The sequence below is a fragment of the Battus philenor genome, unplaced genomic scaffold, assembly GCF_028537555.1.
Source record: "Battus philenor isolate CCGP_79_NKW_IND1 unplaced genomic scaffold, ilBatPhil1.0.hap1 SCAF_5, whole genome shotgun sequence".
NCBI classification, from domain to species: Eukaryota; Metazoa; Arthropoda; class Insecta; order Lepidoptera; family Papilionidae; genus Battus; species Battus philenor.
The window spans coordinates 4,914,364-4,933,742 of NW_027181715.1; the positions used below are offsets into that span (position 1 = coordinate 4,914,364).

Consider the following 19,379-nt stretch of genomic DNA (forward strand, 5'->3'; position numbering starts at 1 on the left):
TGAATAAGCCAGTCAGGATATATTTTTAAACATGATATTTCGTCAAAACTACAAAGTTTTCAGTTACACATATTTAAAAACTTACCTTGGACAGGTACTGCACGCAGTGAGACAGCGTCTTCTTCAATATCATCTTCTATTTCTTCCTCTGTGATAGATGGTGGCGCTGCCCAGCATCGTAATCTTACGCCAGCGTTTGCGGCGTTAGATCCAGCGTCTATTCTGACTCGAGGCAAACTACGCGTTGAGTATTCGCCATTGTTGTTCGAATTCTGTTGAACAAATATTGAGGTCATTATTTGTAGAATTAAATAACTCATAACACATGTGTTTTAGTAAATCTTACTAGTCTGTACTAGGCTAGAATTTTTCTAAAATAACAGTGAAAGGGAAGTATATATTTTAAAAAACCTAGCAGATTTAACAGAACGTATAACAGAACTAAACATAAAAAAGTTAATAGGTATTGTAGTTACAAACAAAACCAAACAGCGCAACAGTATTCATTTTGACAGCGCTTGGATGATTGACGCATCTATTTATGTTCCAGTTTTACATGCGTCTCTACCAGTGGATAACACTTTAAAGTGGGTCTTAAATAATTTATTTTCGTGAAATAATAATAGTACGGTAAATATCAATAAAGATTAACTATTTCAACACAACGAAAGAAAGTATTACAGGACCATGTATTCTAAGAAATTAGCAATAATATTTGTTAATAATAACATGTAGCTTTAGCATTAATAATTATTATTATTAACAAAAGTTATGACAATATTTTATGGCCGATACGCGAATTCATACTGAGGTAGCAAACTGTATGTCGTCCAATATTTTAAACCGTAAAGGTAAATTTAATAATTAATTGTGAACTGTATCTCAAAGGAAAACTTGCAAAAGATAAATATGATTTTTTATGGTTTTATAAACAACATCTACTACAACTCCCACAGAGAATGCAACTATAATCGTGGATGTGTATGTAAAATAATGACACGCATGTAATTAAAGTAGGAAAGCAACAAGTAGGCAATGGTAACGCATGCGACGTGATAACATAAATTTCACAATTTGCCATCGTAGCGAAATCAGAACAAGCATCAGTTTTATTAAAGGATCCCTAACAAAAACCCGAAAACGATTTCGGTTTTAATGTGAATTATTGAGCTAGTAAAAATATTTAATTAATTAAGTAAATTCACTTCTTCGTTTCTTTGATCTAAAAAAATTATTATTGTTATATATTTTAGTTATAAAAGATCTAGTAACCTATTTTTTTTGTGTAAAAGACTTCTGCCTATACACTGACTCATCACGATATCTCAGGGAACATAAGGCTTAAATACTTTAAATTTGGGTAGAATATTTCTTTTGACCAGTAAATGTCCGCTAATGATTTTACAAACTTCCTACCTCAAGGGGGCCTGCAGCGACGCGAAGCGTGCGGGGGACAAATATTTTATTTATACAGTAGAAAATATAAGGTACAAAAACGTCAAATTTTGAGAAGTATTTAGTAAATACACTACAATTTATGCTGCAGGAAATGTAAATAATTATTTCACTCAAGTTTCCTGTTACATGCACATGGATATCTAAAACGGCGAGCTTAAAATTATGCGACCCGATTTATCTACATCGCCAGATATCCTGCATCTCTTTATACGTTTTTCGCTCTGAAGAAATAAAACTTGGGTTTTGGTATATCCATCAAAATTATTCAAGTGTGGATTTTTACTACTTTACAACTTTTACATTTCCTTGTGTCTTAAAAAATAACAAAAGTTCTTGAATTAGTCACACCTTCCTCGAGTTTCGCAGTTGGTAGTACATTTGTCAATTCATTATTACTTATACATTATCTGAATGTGTGACATTATAACAAGTAAGAAAAAAAATATCATCCGTTAATCGAAGCTACATTCTATCCGCTCTTAAATCTTCGTGCATCCTATCAACATTTTATGAAATACATAGTCAATTTACTCTGCTTTGATGAAAATAAATTATAATATATTTGGAAAAAAATAGTTAAAGTGTATACAATGTCGTAGTGTATAACAATCAGACAACAAATATATTATAAGAATATAGTTATATAGTACACTCGTAAAAATCATTAGACGTAATGAAGAGTTACGATATTAATAGCTTCAGTAATAAGGGAATGTGAGACGACCATTAGAAGTAATTACTATATGTAAGAGCTGTATGCATCGTCGCGTAATGCGTGCGAAACAAATTAAGCAAGTCTCGTTTGACACTATTGGCAGATGTGTGTGTTATTGTACTCCTAATAAATGGACTGGTACTACTAGTTGGTGCAGTGACACTCTTGGGTGTGAATACACCCACGTATATCACTTATGCTTATGTTTGTAAATATTTTAATTCCAAATTTAGAATATATAAAGACTAATTATAAACAAAAGTCCGTTATCCAGGTGTATTTTTGGATGGCAAACAATATGACACATGGACAGAGTCAAAGAAAGCACAATACAAAATAAATATTTTAAAACAAAGTTATCTTGATATAAATTCGTTTAAAAAATGCAGCATACTTTACATCGGCAATTGTGCAATTTTAATGTATAGCTCATAATAACCTATACTTTATTTTTAATAAATATCATCTGACAACAACGATTTACTTTCTATCAATCATTAGATTCCGTAATATGAACCTTCCTATAATAATACTACCCAAGCTAATATCCGTCGCAATAAACGCACTGTTACACAGTATCTCCATTATAAGGAGAATTTGTTCACTATATTATCTGTATATGGAATAATTACAAATACTCAACTGAGAATGCTTCTATTACAAAAGTTTACATTTAAAGTGACTATATACAAAAGAATGTACGTGATTGTGCTTGACGTGTTAAATGGCGTGGTCACCTGACATTTAAATGTAGATAACTATAAATCATTCCCAAGACATTTCTATTGTAACCAATGACCAGATACCATACTTTCGTAAAATAGAACAACATTATTACGCACAAGATAATTGTCTTTACTGTTACTAATAATTAATTGAATGACGTAACCAATCCTCCAATCAATATAAACTAAAGTAATCTTATCGTAGCATATTCAGAACATAAACTTGCCTTAATTAACAAGACGTAAGCTCTGAAAGTAAGCACCTACCCCCGCACACCGAGGTAATATCGTTAGTTTAGTAGATAAACATATTATTCATCTTTTAAATATAATAATATGCGAGTGTTTTACATCTTTAATGATTAGAACATTTAAGTTATAATTTTTCATACAAACAAATATCGAGACGAGCGAAGATCTTAACTATAGGTAAGTGTAAACGTAATGCTAAAATAACATCTATTTAATGGGTGAGGAGATCCGTAGAAGAACGAGAGTAAGAGACATAACCCAGCGGATAGGCAAATTGAAGTGACAGTAGGCACGTCACATAGCACAAAGAATTTATAGACTTTTAGGTTCTTGAGTGAAAACCGAGGTGTGGCAAGCGCAGCGTAGAATGGGATTCGGTGGATAGACGAAAAAGAAAGGAAGACGCTGGATGCAAGCCGCTTCTAACCGGTCTTATTGAAAATCTATGAGAGTGACTTATTTCTATCAGAACCTTCTACGACTGAAATGATGATTATATATATACACGCACATATATATTCATACACAATGTTTGTGCAGGTTAAGATATGAAATGGTACATCTCACCAGACCAATAATTTCACTGTACTATATTCGCCGTGCAGAGTTAGTAGCTATTTTTCAACCGCACTTTTTCATCCAAGTTTAAGGGACAAATGGTTGCGGTCAACAAATAAAAACATGTTTACACGGGAGAGCCTTTTTTAAGATACATAAATAGCAAATTTTATTTTTAATATCAGTCTCGTGGTTTTTAAATATTTTTTTTTTAAATTTAAAAGTTTATCCTTTTAGATGATTAATATACACCATATTGTTTTCGTTGACTGAACTTGACTGACATTTTGTTACACAATGTAAACACATTCTTACACCCTTACCAATAACTGATATAAGTATTATATTTCCATGTATTAAGTCTATCCTTAGAATGAAGCACCGTTTGCATAGAGAAACAGACTAACGTCTCAATTTATTCGAAAATTGTTTTTATATGCACATTGACCCGATAACGCATATATAACGTTGTAAACAATTGTAGTTACATATTAAAATCTTCTACAAAACCCATAAATTAATATACATTTTACATATTTTAATTCTTGACTTTATAGCGCAACGTGCTATTTAATATTAAAATATACAAAACATTTTAAAACTTTGAAAGCTTTGATTTTAATATTTTTCGCATAAAATATAAAAAGAGGAGTGTGGAAATTACATTTATCGAGTACCGATCCTCGTGGAGAGTGACCCAGTTGTTAAAATATGTAAAAAGGCGAGATGCACAAAATATAAACACCCGCCCGAAATCATGTCCGTTTTTAGAATGCTATAAATAGGTCAAAGAACCAATACCACAAACAAATCTAATAAAGCACAAAATGTAGTTTACAAAATGATTCATCTGTTTCAATAAAAATTAACAGTAAGCCCATAAAAACTAAAACTATAACACATTGTTTATTATTATTGTCCAGAGGAAAAACGTATCTATATATGTACAAAACTGAACTTTGTGGCTTTGTTTATTACATCTTTGAAGTCCCGAGTGGAAGAGTTAGACATTAAGGGCGAACACAACATTGATGACTCAGGGCAATCATGTCATCGCGGCCAAAACAATTGGTGCAGGAACTTGTTGACATTTGTAATTCAATATCTTCCCAATGGACCTTTGTTGTTCATTCTATAAATAAGAAGGGTCCAAACCAGATCTACTCGCCTAGTCTTATCTATATATTGTAATTTATTCAGATTAGTTATATAACACATGAATTATTTTTACGATAGTAAATTTATAAAATAAGGGGGTCGTCATTGTCATATGTTTTCAAAGAATATATTACAATCAAGTCCCCAATATTTTTTTGGTCACGAAATACTTTTCAAATTTTATAAACAAATATAAAACCAGTCTTGCGATTATGAGCTTACATCAGGTTTGTGTCAGTGCTAAATAACACTCATTTAACAGACTAGTTTTATCCGTAATATCGCACAGGTTATGTAATATACTTCATTTACATTTTTGTAGTCGATTCTGATTATAGGCCATTTAAAAATATGATTTCTAAAACCACTATTATCCAATGGCAAAACTTTTCAATTATTAAATACATCAAAAATAACATTAAAGATATAAAATTCATTGAAACATCTTAACACATGTTAATTATTTTTATCGTCTTACCTTTTTAATTTGCAACTTTATTTAAGTGTTATTATTTAAATACTTATGAGGATAAAATAAAATAATAATTTAAGTTAGATTTAAGAAATCTTAAATTTAAATTTTAACTGTCAGCGAATTTTTATGTTTAGTGTTAACACATAATGATATGGAGGTATGTGATATATCATTTTATAAAATTACGTCACCCACAAAGAATAGTCAGACAAAAACTTGCCTCCAAATTAATTACGCATGCTTTCGGCAGATGCCACATCGACCTGGTCAAGGACTACTTGTCGCATTCTCTCGCAACACAGAAACACTTGTAAATAATTTATTATTTTATGACTGATTATGTTTTGCGCCATCACCTAATAATAACTAATACATCTTGTAGATAACAGTAAGCCCCCATTATTATTATATGAACTATTTTAAACAAAATGTGAACTAATTGCCGACCAAGCCTTAAATCAGTACATCTTTTTGAAAAATCTATCTAGTAATAATATAATACGAAAAATGTTTATCAAAATTATGATTATTACATTCTAATATGAATTATTGTTTACTATCTGTCCCTGCAAACTTTGTACTGACAGAAGCTATTAGCCTGTCGCATTCCAAAAGAAAAAAATAATTAATGTAACATATTTCAGAGCGATAATTTTAAATAAGATAACTTAAAAAAAGGTCCAAAAACTTTAAAATTTTTGCGGACAAATTCGCTAAACATTCCCTTTTTAAAGCTTTACACCTATTACCAATCACTCTTTAGATCCGTAACTTCAAGTATATGTATAAAGAAGTAAAATTTGATTATAAATGTTAAAAGTGAATTATTGATTGTAATAAAACCATGATTAACAGAACATCAATAGTTTGAATAAAATACAAGACGCACTTGTAAATATTATTGAACAAGCAGCAAAATATTGTAATACATTATATTGCACTATCACAAGTAAGCATACATCAATGAGACATGTCATCTAATACAAACGTAGAAACAGTCGTGTGTAAATCAAAGCAATGAGTTCAGATAAAAGGAGTCTAGAACAGGATGGGTGTTGTATAATGAACACGTGCGCTGCTGTATCAAGTAATATACAGCCGATACCGTTACACATCGTACATCGGTATGTGTGCAGATTTTAAACTTGTCAGACCCCTCCATTGACAAAGCGAGATCAATGTGTTTCTAAGTTTATGCTTCGCCTACATTGTCAAAAACAATGTTGGTTTCTTGTCTTTGTATGGTAATGGCTATGTAGATCTCCCAAGACGCCTTCGTCTTTTAATTTGTCTTTTGTGAATACTATTAAATACAGGAAATTTTACTATTCCAACAGGCCGGATGAACCATCATAAATACGTTAATAATTAACATAAATTGAAAGACTGTTTTGATATTTTTAAGCGAAACCGTGATAAAATTAAAAAAATAAATTTTATGTGTTTTTTAACTGCTTAAGACAGTCTAAACTTACTGCTAACACTACAGGTGTTTTACTCTTAATAATCTACAATTTAATTTATTTGAAAATATTGTGCATGATTATCACAACCTGATTATATAAATATAAAGCTCGCTAAAACTTTTAATTCAATAACAAAAAAAATATACAATACAAAAAATTGTCGTAGTTAAAAATAATAAAAATTATTAATTTCCAATAAATTAAAAAAGAATTCTTTACAATGTAATACGATTTTGTTTGGCCTGAAAAAACAAACATTATATTACGACAGACAGCAGCAGTAGTTCTGTGATATTTTCACATGTTATATATCATATTCGCAATTTTTCTACAGTTCTCTATAACTGCTAGCTTATTTGATTTAATTATAAAAAAAACATATGTCAAGGGAATGCAATATAATACCGTGACTTAACGGTGGTAGCCCCGCGGTAGAAGAGACTTGCAATCATAGGTCGCGGGTTCGATTCCCTGGATACAATCTTGTATAATTCACACTTTGTGCTTTAATTATAAACGATTGCCACTGCTCACAAACAATTTACCAGAGGATGAGCAGTATCGTCCTCTGCGTACCGTAATACCTTACGCGGATCACCATCTGGTCTGCTAAGCGGGGCGATATATATATCGTAGTGAGTTTTTTTGGGCTGAAATAATGACCATGAAGTAACAACAAGATACTTCATTAAACTTTTATACCAATATTTTATTTGTTGATAGATTCTCGTGCCATACTTTGTTTACTATGAACTATAAGTTTTTTAATATTTTGATGGATTTTCTTAAGATATATAATTGTGAATTTTTAAAAAAATGGCAGTAGCAAAAAGAATTTATCACATATCGTTCATGAGATTAGTCACGATATTTTGTATCTTTTTATTAACTAAAATGATCGGAAATAGAAAGCAGCGATTGCATTAAAATAAAAAGTTTTTTGGTTTAAAATCAATTAGTAACACTGAGCTTATATAAGGCATGTTTTAAAATAGCTGCAATTCAACAGTACGAAAATAGAAACGATGCTGTGTTCAATAAAAGAGACGGTCACTCGATATTCAAGAGACACATTGACTATCTACGAACGTTGTGCTCACAATTCTCGATTCTTTATTGTTTTATTGTCGATTGAATCAAAGAGGCTTGGTTCACCCTGGACGGTTATTTTATTTTACTGCGCCGTGAAGAATATTTTATAGGGGCGCTGTGTTGCTGCAAAGCGCGATCCCCTCCGCATCTATTATACATAGTTATGGAATCTTTTGATTCTAATACTCGCTTTAGTCGGATTTTTATTTAATTGTACGCGTTCGCTATCTGTACTTTACTGAAATACACACAGTTACTGGTTCAATAAAACCAATTTTCGTCCATTACTAACACATTCTTTATACACTGCAAAGATGAAAAACAAACGTTTTTAGTTGATACATACATAAATTTCATTATAGTGAGATAACATGATTTAATTAAAATAACTTATATAAATTGACCAGAAGAACGTAACAAAGCAAAAGGCAAATTTAATCACCTTTTGAACTCGAGTTCAGTGACACCAGTCGAAGTGAGTCAGTGCGATTTGCTCAAATAACTATGTGGTGGGAACGTTATGATAAAATGGCAGCAAACAGTTAAGATATTTAAGCACATAATTTAATGACCGGCGAAAGAATACTGTAAATATATAGTCGCATTTGTTCTCAGTTAAACAATGTAATGCGAAGATAGTGGGTTTAGCTATCTTCGCCGTGGGAGGTAGGATCACGATATGCCTATCGTAGTCTTAGAGTCCCGCAGGCTTGTACTAATCAGTTACCGATTTTCAAATATTTTACGAACAATAAAAATATTCTAGCCTCTACCATACGGTGTAAATTTCTCCAGGTTCAATCGACGTTACTTATATAGAAAAAAGATGTCTTACAATATAATTAATGTCCGAATCAACATTTATTCATAATCTGTATTTCAACCGCTTTAACAATATACGTAAACACCTTTTTTGTAATTGTTTTAAGTGTATACATATATAGTTCACGTTGCTCTTATCTCAGCACACAAAAATATACGACAGATAGCCGTTGTTTTTTTATACTTTAAAAATACAATTCTACTCAAGCTTATCTTACGTAAATATTATGTCTTCGAATTATAACACAAAGTTAAAATTAATTAACCTACCGAGTAATACAATATTGCTACGAAAGATGTAAGGAATATTGTATTATGTTGGTATTGTATTATATTATAAGGTCAAAGATAAAACCACAAGAATTTAATTAATATAAAAACGTCTTAACGATATGAATCCTATTTACATTTTTTAATAAGAAAAATCAGTTCTCGCTTTATGCACAAAGGAATAATCAACTGCAGCGTTAATCGTGTAATAAGTAATAAGTATAGTTTAGGTAGGTAGGTAGGTAAAAGGTGGAACTATAAATATTTTCGGAAACCTAATAACTTTAAGCATGTATGATGAATATTTTTTAATCTATGCAGCAATACTAGTCAAGACTTACATCCTTATGGGTACGTGACACTCATAGTTTTTAAAATTCATTTAAAAATTTTGAAATAAAACTCTTTACTTATCTTTTCGTGTACCAACAACAATGAAACTTAAATAAAACTTTTAAGCGTCATTATAGATAAATGGGTAACAAGGGAAAATTTTCGTTGCACAATTCTTCTTCTCTTTTTGTACAAGTCTTCGTGACTCGGTCTTCGTTTTTATTTACAACTGGTTGAAATAGTTCAAACGTGGTCGTACTGTATGATCACAGTGAGGCACACTTTAACAGTCTGTCTACTAAAATTAACATTGTAGTAGTACGGCACAAGGTAGAGCCTGATAAGAGAGTTAAGTTGAAGTGAGCTCAAGATGCTACGAAGCTGACTGGTAATTGTCAAATTCAAAAAATTTTACAAGATCATCAAGGCGTTAGAAAACCCCGTGATAGATGAATACCTCACATTTTAACCAAATCTCAAAAGTTAAATATCGTTCTTTGGTCGGACAAGCTATTAGGTAAAAATTGTTCTCGAAAACAATACAACATTAACAGGAGACTGAAACACAGTGCTTCATCATGACATTCGACTATGGCAAGTGTCAGTTAATGTGTCATCCTTTACACTTCAGACTTTGCACCACGCGACTTTCAATTATTCCCAAAAATAATGGGAAACTTAGGAGAATACAATTTCAAGATGCTGAAGACGTTTTGAATGCGTTTGAAAACGCCAAAGAAAAGAACTAAAACAGGAGTAAGTCCACTACATCTCAAAATAATTTTACTCTTTACAGGATTCAATAATTAATAGACTGACAAGGTACCTGTCTTGAAAAACATTAAATCATTTATTAGTTGACAATTATCAGTTAATTTTTTAGGATTTTTCAGTACGCATTTGGTATTTTTAGTGTACTTTTGGTATTCTTCAGTTTAATTTTGGGTAACTTTCAGCGTCAATAATTAATACAAGAGACTGGTTATTTGATCCCTGTTTGTTACTGTGCTAGAAATACCTTTAATGATTACCTATAGATACCTGTGCGTAATTTATTTCATATTTTAATAATTACGAAACATATCCTTTATTATGTTTAAACCCTTCTGTGACATCCCATAATAACGAAAAGTATTATCAAATATGCCTAAAATATTCTTATTAACACACAAAAATTAATTTTGTAAAAATTAAAAGTACGATATTATTTATTTTACATTATATTGCAAATTAATTTTACTTAAATGACAATTACATACATTTGCAAATAAATAAAAAGTAAAAAGCGCGCCTGTGAACTTTAGTGTTATTAAATCGTAAAATGCGGTTGGCGGGTGAAGTTCGCCATGGTCCGACACACATGGCCGCCATGACATCAGCCAATGTTCCCATTTAGGTACGACGCCATGCGCCACATGAACCACAGCTTCCAAGAATCAGAAAATCGCACATACAATAACAAAATTGTACCGAGCACGCGGCTTGTTTATGTCTGTGCTCGATCCCCTATATCTTTGTTCAATTGTAAGAGTACTTATCCGATCAATATTTTTGGAATTTATATATATAAAGACCATTTATAAAGTAAAAGAATTAATTCATATTAAAGTGAAAAATCTTTAAAATAAATTACCGTAGATTCGATGATTAAAATGGGCTACTATTTAAAAAACTAATTTGTTACATAAATTTAATTTACCACTACTAAAAAAAATCTACAGCAAACGTCCGTATAAACTTTTTCGACGTATCACACTTAATAAGGTTGACTTTTTAATTAGTTCATTGTTAATTTTAAATTACACGATAATATCTCTTCAATAACTTAAAGTGCAAATATAAATTACACAAACACCTATTGTAATTGAAATTAATAAAAAAAACACCTTCTTCAGTCATTGAATAGTTATTAGAATCCTCGTTTTATGCCTATTCAATGCTCTATTATGTAGCAGATATTAGATTATGAGAAACGCTGATTATAACACAATGAAAAGGTACAATGAACACGCAAAGCATGACACCGACATACAACGGGGTTAGAAGAATAAACAACGTGAATAAACTATTTAAAATCCAAAAAATTACTTTCGACATAAAAATAACACATTTGTTAACAGGTTTGAATAGTCCAAAAAAAATATATTGTTCAAAACACTAAATTTAGCAAATTCACACAACGAATCTTACCTTTCGGTCCACATAGAATCCAGGGAACGACTGTCCGATAGCGTGTAACAATACAAAATATAATATTAATACACATATAATAAATATACAAATGACCTATTTATATAAAAATATTATTAATATTAATTAATTTCTTCATATACAACAATATTGTTTTTAGGTGTAAAACCTATATAGGGATTAATAAACTACTTAAATACAGTAAATTAATGTATGTTGGGTTTTGTACAAATATCAGTGGTTTCAGAAATAATGAATAACGTAATAATAGTAAGAAAAAGCATCTTCAATATTCGAATTACGGTATATTAAAATTACTTATTGTTTCTGTTCCTACAGGCTTTGTACTGCTATAAATTATTAGTTTATCACATCCCAATATGAAATATAAATTAAAATATTATATTTTTCAAATGATTACTTTATGATTGAAAATAGATGTAAAAAGCTTTTTAGCTTTTTGCTGATAAATGAGCTAAAGTTTCACTACTTTGAAGACTTTAAAACTATGTACAACCAAACATCTAGTATATATCCGAAAAGCATTATTTATAATTTTTGTAAATAACATGGTCAACTAGTAAAACAGGATCATACGAGAGCATTGTCCGAAAATAAATTGGTTTTTAAAACTAATACGAATGACTTCGAACAAAACATGTGTAAAATTTTTTAATGTGTTTCTGTTAATTAAAAGTAGATAGTATATTTAGATAATATAAAATGTTACAATATCATTGAATTATAATATCTTAGAACTACCAGTACCTTTCTGCGGAACATACGAATTGAGAAGTTAAATCGGCACACCACAGATCACGTACGTGATCTCAAAAAATATCATTCATCTTCCAAAGCGGAACAGTCACTTGTAGCTTCCGTTCTCATTGTTCGAAGGCATCCTGCCTACGAGAACGGCTTTAATATTAGTTGAGAATGACTTCGTTTAAGATACTCACCGCATATAGGTGCGACATTTGTAAAATGTGATTAAAGGGAAATTTTACACACATTTTGAGGTTTACGTTAATTTATAAATGTTTAATATAATATTTTATATAGTAGTTTATATAATTTATAAATAATTTCATTTAATTAAATTTACTGGTCTAACTTTTAGCTGTAATTAATATTTACAATACTTGTATGTTTACTTCAAAGAAGCCACTTTGGAAATTTCATTTAATTAAGCAAAAAATATTTTTAAAAATTTGCTTGCCTAGACTAAATATATTTTTTAAATTGAACGTAGCGGTATTTATGGTAATAGTTTTAATCAGTCAAGGAGTACAAATTTGGCGTTCCAACGATTACTAATTTGAAAACTAGGTTATATAATAATGAAAATGGTAACAAAGAATTTTAAATTTATGATTGTGTAGGTAATTGTTAGTCAAATTACTTATTTTGCCATAGCAAGATATTAGTGTTCCAATTGGTTATTTATAAAAAATCACTAATTCTTGTATAGAAGTATAAAAAAATTCATAATGTTCCAAGAAGATGCTATCGTTATGCAATATTCAGTCATAACTCATTACGGTGGATAAAAGTCGCAGGCATCAACGAACACAATGAAAAACAACAGAGACAATGCAGACTAAAAATGCAGTGATGAGACTTGGAGGTGTTTACCATCGTTACAGTTCCCGCGAAGCGGTGACGCAACAGGCCCGATTCCATTCAACCACAATTATACCAATGATGATAATCAGAACTTAAAACGCGCGATGCTCTCAGAGACCGCACGCAAGCGTTCCACACCGGACCGCACTTTCACTCGCATGATTAGGGTTAACCGGTTACTAAACGCTAAAACTCCCGTCGACTTTTCACCGTTTATCGGACAATTTTTATTAGGAAAACACTTAGTAAACTCAGCTTTCTCCGAACTTAATTTTCTGCTAACGGTCACACTTTAATGGTTTATAGATATAACCCCTGTGTGAAATACTTATGACAAAAATCGCCGGTGTACGTACAACTCTTGAGACTTAACTTCTCAGCATTCTGTAGGTTCACAGCGCAAACGCAGTCTATCGCGTTGTAGGGAGCGAGGCCAGGTACGGTGGTCGTGGCTGTCCCGCTCAACAGTTTTAAGGGCCTCCTTGCAATGCATTGACTTTCACCTTCGGCGACCAGACACTTCTCTCTATTTAAAATTTAAATGACCCTGCGAATGCTGCTACGGAAACCCGTTCTACGTCAGAAATTCGCTGATAGTCGCGCTAAACGGGCTTAAATCCTTTAGCAGGTTATAAAGAGATTTTACATTCACTATGAATTTATTCCTCATTATTTCGTTGTCCACGTCGAAGTACTTGTACTTCTCAATCGTATAGTCTTTAAAAAAGGTATATTTGTTCACCGCAGAGGTTAGCAGTTAGTTCTATTAAAATTACAAGTTTCAATCTGGTAAATCAACGTTAAAGAGCTTAGACTTGTGATCGCAGGTCGCGCGTTCGATTCGACACACAATCTTTTGTAATTCATCCTTTGTGCATTAATTATATATGATTACCACATATCACATATAAGTTTTCAGAAAGAGATCCCACTTTCCAAGCGTGGCGATTATGGTATATCCCCCATCGATATTTGGGAGAGTCCATGTCTTCCAATAGACATCAGTAGGCTGAAACAATGACGACGACAAGTTGCAATGTTCTTGAAAATTGGAATAAGTCTGGTCTAAAGGAAGTCACCACTATATCCACGGGGATTCTTTGTAAATAAAATAAAATAGGGATTTTGTTGTATTTTTTCATTGCCTACAATATAAATATAATCATTGTTGATATTTTTATTTCGCTTTTCCACGAGTGAGTTCAATAATAAATGTTTATATATATACATTAATACATGCTTTATAAATTTGAAAAACCCGATATTATAATAAAGCTTTTATCGCACTACCTTCTAGTAAGAGAAGCCCTGTTATTTAATTTGTTCTCCCGCAACATGCAAAAGCCGTGTACCATTGCATTTAGCGTTGTACTGCACGCTCACGACTTTGACGGCTGAGCCCATTAGCACAACGTTCCGGAACGGGTAATCTTAATGACGTCCGTACTATTTAGGATTATGTAGGGATCTCTTCCTAAATCTGCCTCGCTATCTCCGTACAGCTAATTTACCTTTATTTTACTTTAAGCCATTTAAGAACTATAGACTGCTTGTTAAATAGAATGCATAGATCGGTTAAGAAGGGATATATTGATTTTAGAATAGAGCGAATATTTATGCATTACTTCTTTATAATAGTGTCAAATTATAAGTTCTGAATATAGAAAGCCTAAAAAGTCATTGACAAAAATTTACAAGCATAAGTATTCAAGTAAAAGAGATGTTTTTGAAAACAATGCTTTTTGTTACAAATATTTATGTCAATTGACATAACTATTAAATTTTACTGTAGTAAATAGTATCGTTATTAACCCAATCAAAGCGCGAAATGACTGATATTATCCGATTCATTCAGATGAAAAGGCGACGAAAACAAAACGAGTCAAGTCAATCAGTTTAGGAAAGCGTAACTAACGATCCAGAATAGGTACCACATTAAAAAACAAAAACTTTCAAAATCATTTCATTTAGATTTCAAATAAAAATTGGACAAATTGAACTATTCAACGACGTGTAATGTATGTAAGCCGTTCAGCATGACATATAACGAAAGGTTCACGCTCTATTGAAAACATATTTGGTAATACACGCACCAACGTCCGGTTTTTTCCATAACGAAAGCGGTTTTAATAATTCGCCCATGCCCACTGAAAATGTTCGTGTCCTCGATCGTGTCACAAAAACTTGCAATTAACATACAGTACAAGGTAAATCAACTTGGACGCGATCGATACGATCCGCTGGAGAACCTTGTTCATAATTTTTACTCGCTTTAATAAGTGCCCGATGCAGTGCGATTAAAGCTTAACACGACATGGCACGGCCGTGTGTGCAATTTAATTCTTTTCTACTTTATTCCACTTATGGTAAATGAAAATATTTATACAGCGAATGAAAAAAATTAAAGCACTCATCTTTTTTTTAAAATCACCCTCGAGCTTTTGTCTACGTTTTTATTCTCTGCGTAGTAAGCCCCAGACAATCAGTTAGGCCGTAACTGGATGTCAACGCTAAAGGCGTACTAGATTATATTTTTTCGGCTCTATTTTTAAAAACATAACTAACTACTTTATTAAGGTTGCACTTCTGTTCAATTAAAAAAAAAACAATTTTGTAATTCGAAGAATATTACTTTTTTAACATAAACAATAAATTAAAAAGTAACATGCGTTTACTTATGCAATCCTCCAATATTAATAGCAATTATTTTGTTAACACAGCTTTACTAAATGCAAAATAAATACAAAAAAGTCTCGAGTAGGTAACCACACAATCGTATCATAGGCCTGGCATCGAAGTCTGTCATAGTAATATTCACAATGAAGCAATTTATATTGAAAAGAAATGCAAGTAAAACTTTATGAAATTTAATCGATTAAGAATTGTGTTTGACCTAATGAAAATATTTTATAATTTTTTATAGTCACTGCTATAATTAAATACGGCCAGTCCCTTTTTCTTTAAATCCTTCGACGTTTAATATCAATTTTATTCACATCCAAGGTAAACCGGTACGGTTTATTATGTCCCATTGAATTTAACGGATATGTTTTCACTAGAATATTCTTACGTACTTTTTTTAATTTATTATTATTTATTTAAAATTACAATATATATATTTTTGTATGTCGCTAGCGGCAGTTATGAACTTTATTAGAGGCGACAGCTTCCTTTTTAAATAGCGAAACTAATAAATTATACCTTCATATGTACTACATAAAAAATACTATTACAACTAATATTAATTTATACGTTAATGTGTTTGTGAATGTGTAAAGTTAGCTCGTGTGTTTTATAAAAAAGCTTACGTCAGAAAAATTAATGAAAAATTGATCAACAAAGCTAATTAACATGCCTGTATAGAAGATTTGTGACAGGGAAAAATTAGCGTTAAAAGTGTGAATATCGAACTTCTTGCCAAATTTTTCTCAACAGAATTAACATTCAGAATCTAGAATTTGGTACCAATAATACTATTCATAAATATATATTTAAATATACATTAAATAAATGTCTTGATTCTTTGAAGGTATAGCAATGCCTAATCAAAGAAATAATTATGTTTCACTGTTTTATAATGATTGTTTGTATATAATATATTTTATTTAAATTTTTGTACGTCTACAATTGTTAAATAATATATAAATTAATCGAACTCACGGCTAGCTCCTCGCTAGTGTAGGCGGTAAGGGTGCGGCGGTCCTGTTGGAGCACGCAGTAGAAAGGCTCCCATGAGGGAGGCACTCCCACTGCAGCGCCGGCTAAAGCACTAGGTGCGCCATCTGGAATTAAAGACACACATGTTTATAAAAACTCTTTTTGTATGTAGAGACAGGAAACATAAAAGTTGTACAAACGGCAAATGTATATAAACGTATTCGCTGTGATTGTCTCGACATTCAAAATGTTCTACATAAATATAGAAATGGAAAAACAATTGATATATTCTTACGAAAATTACTTCGAAGTTTCATCAAATGTTTACGTTTAAAGCGTAAGTGTAAAATTATACAGGGTAATTGGTAATAAATGCAAAAGTTTTGAATGTTTAAGAACGTAGCTCATTTGCAATCAAATGATGAATGGTACACACTGTCCAGAAATATTAAACAGCATAATGATAATTTAATAGCGTTTACAAAATTTCGGATTACTAGATATTTAAATTAATTATTTACTATTTGCAGATTTTTCATTGCCTGGAGCTATTGGCCTGTCGCAATATAATAAAAAAAGTTTTTCAAAGTTATCTTTTTATATAAGACGATTTGTTATCGGTGTTAAAGCTTTTTACTGTCAAATAAGCTATACATGCTCCCTATTACCAATTATCTTGTATATTATATATTAGACTGTACTGTCCACCGTACGATAACAGACGATAATTAACAAGGTTTCGTTTATTTAATTTTAAAATTAGTGCTATACAGTTTCTATGTAAACATTAAGAATGCAAGCTTCTCATCTATTCCGTGGGACGTTTTGTAACTTGATGCAGTATTGCCTTAAGCGATTTCCGGAGAATAAATCAAATCGTGAAGCGATAATATCTCTATCCGTACAGGACAAACCTGTATAAGAAGAACAAAGAAATTTTTGAAAATCGCAAAAATGATACATTACTACATAGATACAAACGTTACAACACAAATCAGAGAGTTTATAAACTCAGTTAATAAGTATTATTAAAAGTTATGTTATGTACTTGCATTAATAAATCAGGGTCTACTACTAGCTAACTAGCCAAATGATTTTTTTTAAATGGTATAGTAAATACTTAAAAAACTATAATTTTCCTTAGTCATTTTCAACGACATTAACATTGTTTAACAAGAAGAAAATAGGCTATTGCAAAAGCATTGAACCTTATAATACGCTACTATTGTAACATTTGTGCAATGAGTTACACAAGAACTAGTTTTGTCTTACTATACAGAGAACACTTACAAATTTTAAAATTGTTTCTTGTTTCATAATCTTAATCCCTACGGAAACAAATTTTACTGAGATAGATGCAGTTAGCAACAAAAAAGAAATCCTCTCATTAAAAACAGGGGTCGCCAACTTCTGTTCGCTAACACTTTCTGAAGTGATAGTAGTGTTATTAGCCAAGCAACGGCATCCGACCAAGTCGAGGTTCGACCCTCTCAGGTGCTCTTATGTCGAAATTCTAAACCAGTATTATCAACGAGTGATAGTCCAGGTCGGTGGAACCCTTGAGCCTATCCAAAACTCTCTCCGGAGATCTTGATCCTCGTCATCTTAAAAGAGAATTTAGGTTAGGCGCCCTCTGCGTTCTGTCACCTCAAAAGTACTACGTTACTTTTATCCATACGACGATTCACATAAAAGAAGTATAAGTTACGTTATCAGTAACAAAGGACGTGCAAGCAAAAAAGCTCAAGTTAAACGTGTTACATAAATACATGTGCACCGAGAGAACAATGACAGCAATTGGAGCACTTATTCAGCTAATAAAAGTCGCTCATGCAGCGACGCCCTGCGCTCTTACATGGATTAATGCGTTCCATTTAATCTATTAAGCAATGACTCATGTACGGCCAACATAACACTTCGTTATTTGGGATATAAAATAACATAATCTAAGTAAAAAATTATGTTACGAAAACAGACAAATAAATATGTAATAAACAAAGATATAAAATTTCACACATTATACTCGTAATTACAATGAATATAGAATTATTTTAAATAAATAATAAATAAGCGGTAGGTTTTGAATGACGATATTTTAAATTTTGTAAGCGTTATCTAGTTTTCTCTTCAAAATTATATTTCATTTGAAACCAATAAAGGTACAACTATAATCACAATACGCTTGAATTTCATGAGTACATTTAAGAAGCGTTGTTACCGAGAACTGAGTACACATTATAACTATTGGTTTATTAGGTCACTCTAGGACTTTACCGCTTTACGGCACCAATGCAAGCTAAGAAGAGTTCTTTATTTAAATCTATGCAAGCTGCATCTTATCATTAATTTTTATAGTAATCTTTGAAAACGCCACAAAGTAGAAAATGTGCCAAAACGATAAAAAAAAAACAAAACTAGGTTACCATAGTTACATAACGCAAATATTAATAATTACATACAGAATAAAAACATTTATTGTTTTGGATACCGTACTAAAGACAGTGCAACGGCTGTTTATTTCAATCATGTGCTTACAATTTATTAAATTACCAAGTTTTAAAGTTTCAAGCATTTGACTTGGT

The 19,379-nt window shown here is 31.4% G+C and overlaps 1 protein-coding gene across 1 annotated transcript in view; it reads right to left on the reverse strand.

Annotated features, from left to right (window-relative positions):
* Positions 1-19,379, reverse strand: part of raskol (Ras GTPase-activating protein raskol) — a 167,262-nt gene that overhangs the window by 96,768 nt on the left and 51,115 nt on the right. Inside the window, exons 2-3 of the mRNA XM_068772161.1 lie at positions 16,801-16,922; positions 86-272 (exon numbers count right to left, since the gene is read on the reverse strand). Of these exons, the coding sequence (XP_068628262.1) occupies positions 86-272; positions 16,801-16,922 (309 nt within the window). The remainder of the gene's footprint in view (positions 1-85; positions 273-16,800; positions 16,923-19,379) is intronic.